The sequence below is a fragment of the Apium graveolens genome, chromosome 5 (assembly GCF_009905375.1).
Source record: "Apium graveolens cultivar Ventura chromosome 5, ASM990537v1, whole genome shotgun sequence".
NCBI lineage: Eukaryota > Viridiplantae > Streptophyta > Magnoliopsida > Apiales > Apiaceae > Apium > Apium graveolens.
Window position 1 is genome coordinate 63,951,876 of NC_133651.1, and position 2,990 is coordinate 63,954,865.

General features: G+C 44.5%; 1 protein-coding gene across 1 annotated transcript; it reads left to right on the forward strand.

Moving 5' to 3' along the window:
* Positions 1–743: 743 nt before the first annotated feature.
* On the forward strand, positions 744–1,295 carry LOC141660123 (uncharacterized). Its single transcript, XM_074467087.1, has one exon. It carries the CDS (start codon positions 744–746, stop codon positions 1,293–1,295), a length of 552 nt encoding a protein of 183 aa, XP_074323188.1.
* The last annotated feature ends 1,695 nt before the right edge of the window (positions 1,296–2,990 follow it).

Sequence of the window (2,990 nt, forward strand, 5' to 3'; positions counted from 1 at the left end):
ATGTGGATGACATAATTGTGAAGTCATTGTTCCAAGACCATGCTGAAGATTTGAAAGAATGCTTCGAGACGCTCCGAAAAAACAACATGAGTATCAATCCGAACAAATGCACCTTCGGAGTATCCAGTGGCAAATTTCTGGGCTATATGGTTAGCGCCCGTGGGATAGAGGTGAACCCTGAGAAGATCGAAGTAGTCATTAATATGGAAGCCCCCAGGTGCATCAGAGACATCCAAAAGCTGACCGACCGACTCGCCACCCTTCGGCGTTTCATCTCCAGATCAGACGAGAAGGCGCTCCCTTTCTTCGCCGTACTGAAAGGGTCAAAGAATTTTGAGTGGGGGCCTGAATGTGAAAAGGCATTCGAAGAAGTGAAAGAATACCTTACTAAGGCACCATTCTTAATGAGACCTGATCCGAAGGAAACGCTTCAGCTTTACCTGGTCGTGTCCGACAGAACGCTAGGGGCAGTTCTTGTAAAAAGTCATGAAGGCAATCAACATCCTGTGTTCTACGTGTCTCATGTCCTAAAGGATGCAGAAACATGATACCCCAACGCTGAAAAATTCACATATGGGTTGGTTATGACCTCCCGAAAATTGTGACATTACTTTCAAAGCTGAACAATTCAAGTTGTCACTAGTCAACCTCTGAAGAAGATTTTGACAAGAACCAAAGCCTCGGGAAGAGTGGTAGTCTGGTCCATCAAACTTGGGGAGTTTGATCTTGAATACGTCCCCAGGATGAAGATTAAAGCTCAAGCCTTGGTTGACTTCATGGTCGAATGCACGTTTTCAGGGCCGCGAGATCTCACCCCAAAAGAACAGCTCATTCGGACTCCTGGGAATTGGAAACTCTTTGTAGACGGGTCAGTTGCAGGGAAAAAATGTGGGGTCGGCTTAATACTTTCTAGCCCCGAAGGGTTTGAGATATGCCAGACTATAAGATTTGACTTTCCTCTGACAAACAATGAAACAGAGTACGAAGCGCCCCTTGCAGGAATGGAGTTGGCCCGAAGCCTTGAGGCGAAGCACCTGAGGGCCTTCAACGATTCTATGCTGGTAGTAAAGCACTTCTCGGGAGAATATGAGCAAAGGGATCCTCGGACGAAGGCTTACGCCACTAAGGTAAAAGATGCTTCTCTGTCATTTGAAACTTTTGAGCTAAGTCAAATTGGCAGGGAGAACAATGGACGGGCAAACGCCCTCTCCAGGCTAGCTTCGGCTAAGACACAGAACCTAACTGGTTCTATCTACCTCACCGAAGCCAAGACGCCTTCTATTGAGAAGAAATAATGTCTGGAACTAAGGAGCCGATTGGATGACACCATTAAGAAACTTTCTAGAGAAAGGTATCCTACCTCTAGACCGAAGGGAAGCGCTGAAGGTAAAATATAGGGCATCGAGCTACACTATCATTAATGGTAGAATGTATCTCCACTCTGTCAGTCAACCCCTTCTCAGATGCTTGAATACCGAAGAACAACATCAAGCTCTTGAAGCAGTGCACGAAGGAATTTGCGGAGAGCATTTGGCCGGTCGGTCCCTCGCCTTTAAAATGCTTCGTCAAGGGTTCTTTTAGCCCACTTTGAAAGCCGATGCCAGCGAATATGCCAAGAAGTATGTATAATGTCAGTTGTTCGCCACGATTCTGAAGCAACCCCCTGAAGAAATGACTTCAGTTCTCATCCCTATTCCGTTCGCCATGTGGGTTGTTGACATAGTTGGAATTCTCCCAACAAGCACAAAACAAGAAAAATATTGCATAATTGCCATCGATTACTTGACCAAATGGGTCGAAACCCGACCATTATCAGCTATAACTGAGGAAGCAGCTAAGAAATTCTTCATGGAGCAGATTATTCTCCGATTTGGGATTCCGAAGGTTTGCGTCTCTGATAATGGAACTCAATTTATCGGAAACAAGTTCTGAAAGTTTCTGCACCACTTAGGGATCGAGCAGAGATTCAGCTCAGTCACCCATCCACAAGGGAATGGGGCAATCGAAGCCGCAAACAAAATAATCTTTCAAGAAATAAAGAAGAGGCTGGGTGAAGCTAAAGGAAGATGGTCCGAAGAACTCCCTTGGATCTTGTGGGCTTATCGAACGACCCCTAGGTCTTCCACAGGCGAAACTCCTTTCAGGATGGCTTACGGGATAGAAGCCCTAATTCCAGTCGAAGTAGGCTTGGAGTCGATCCGAACTGAAGTTTATGATGTGGAAACTAATAACTTCGGACTAATGGCGAATGTGGACTTCTTGGAAGAAGAAAGAGAGGCTTCCCACCAAAGATACATGAAATATTTGCTGCAGGTAGCCCAACACTATGACTCCAACATCAAGAAGAGGTCGTTCGGAGTAGGAGATCTAGTCCTAAGAGAGCTGGCTGCATCCATGCCAGCAAAATAAGGGAAGCTTCAGCCGAACTGGGAAGGACCGTACAAGGTGATCGAAGTTGTTCATCCAGGAACATACAAGCTAGAAACACTAACCGGCGAAGCAATCAAAAATACCTGGCACGCCAGTCATCTTCGGAAATTTTATCAGTACAAAATTTCCTTTAGTCAATTTGCATTTTGAATTTTATGTGAAAAGTGTAAAGTTTAATAATGAATGAAAATGCACTTCTTTGTCACATATTTTATTTATTAACTACAAACTGAGTGGCCGAAGTAGTATTATCTAGGGGCGATCACGAAGAACATAAACCCTTTGGCCAACATGTTTGGTTTGCATATGAAAAAAGGATGAATGGATAAAATCTAGGGGCAATCCTACAAAAATCAAACATCCTTCCCTCCACAACTATTATCCAATTCATAATAAACACGTGGCAAGGACGAATGAAGAATCTCTAGGGGCAATCTTGAGATATGGCTTTCTTCTTCGTCCTTACCCTATAGTTCACAAAAACGATGTTAAATAAGGCCGAAGGAAACCCTGTCTAAGGGTGATCCCGAAGAAGACAGGACCCTTGGTCCTCAAATCAT

Coding starts and splice junctions, on each gene's coding strand:
- LOC141660123 (XM_074467087.1), top strand. CDS start 744: ATGAAGATTAAAGCTCAAGCCTTGGTTGACTTCATGGTCGAATGCACG.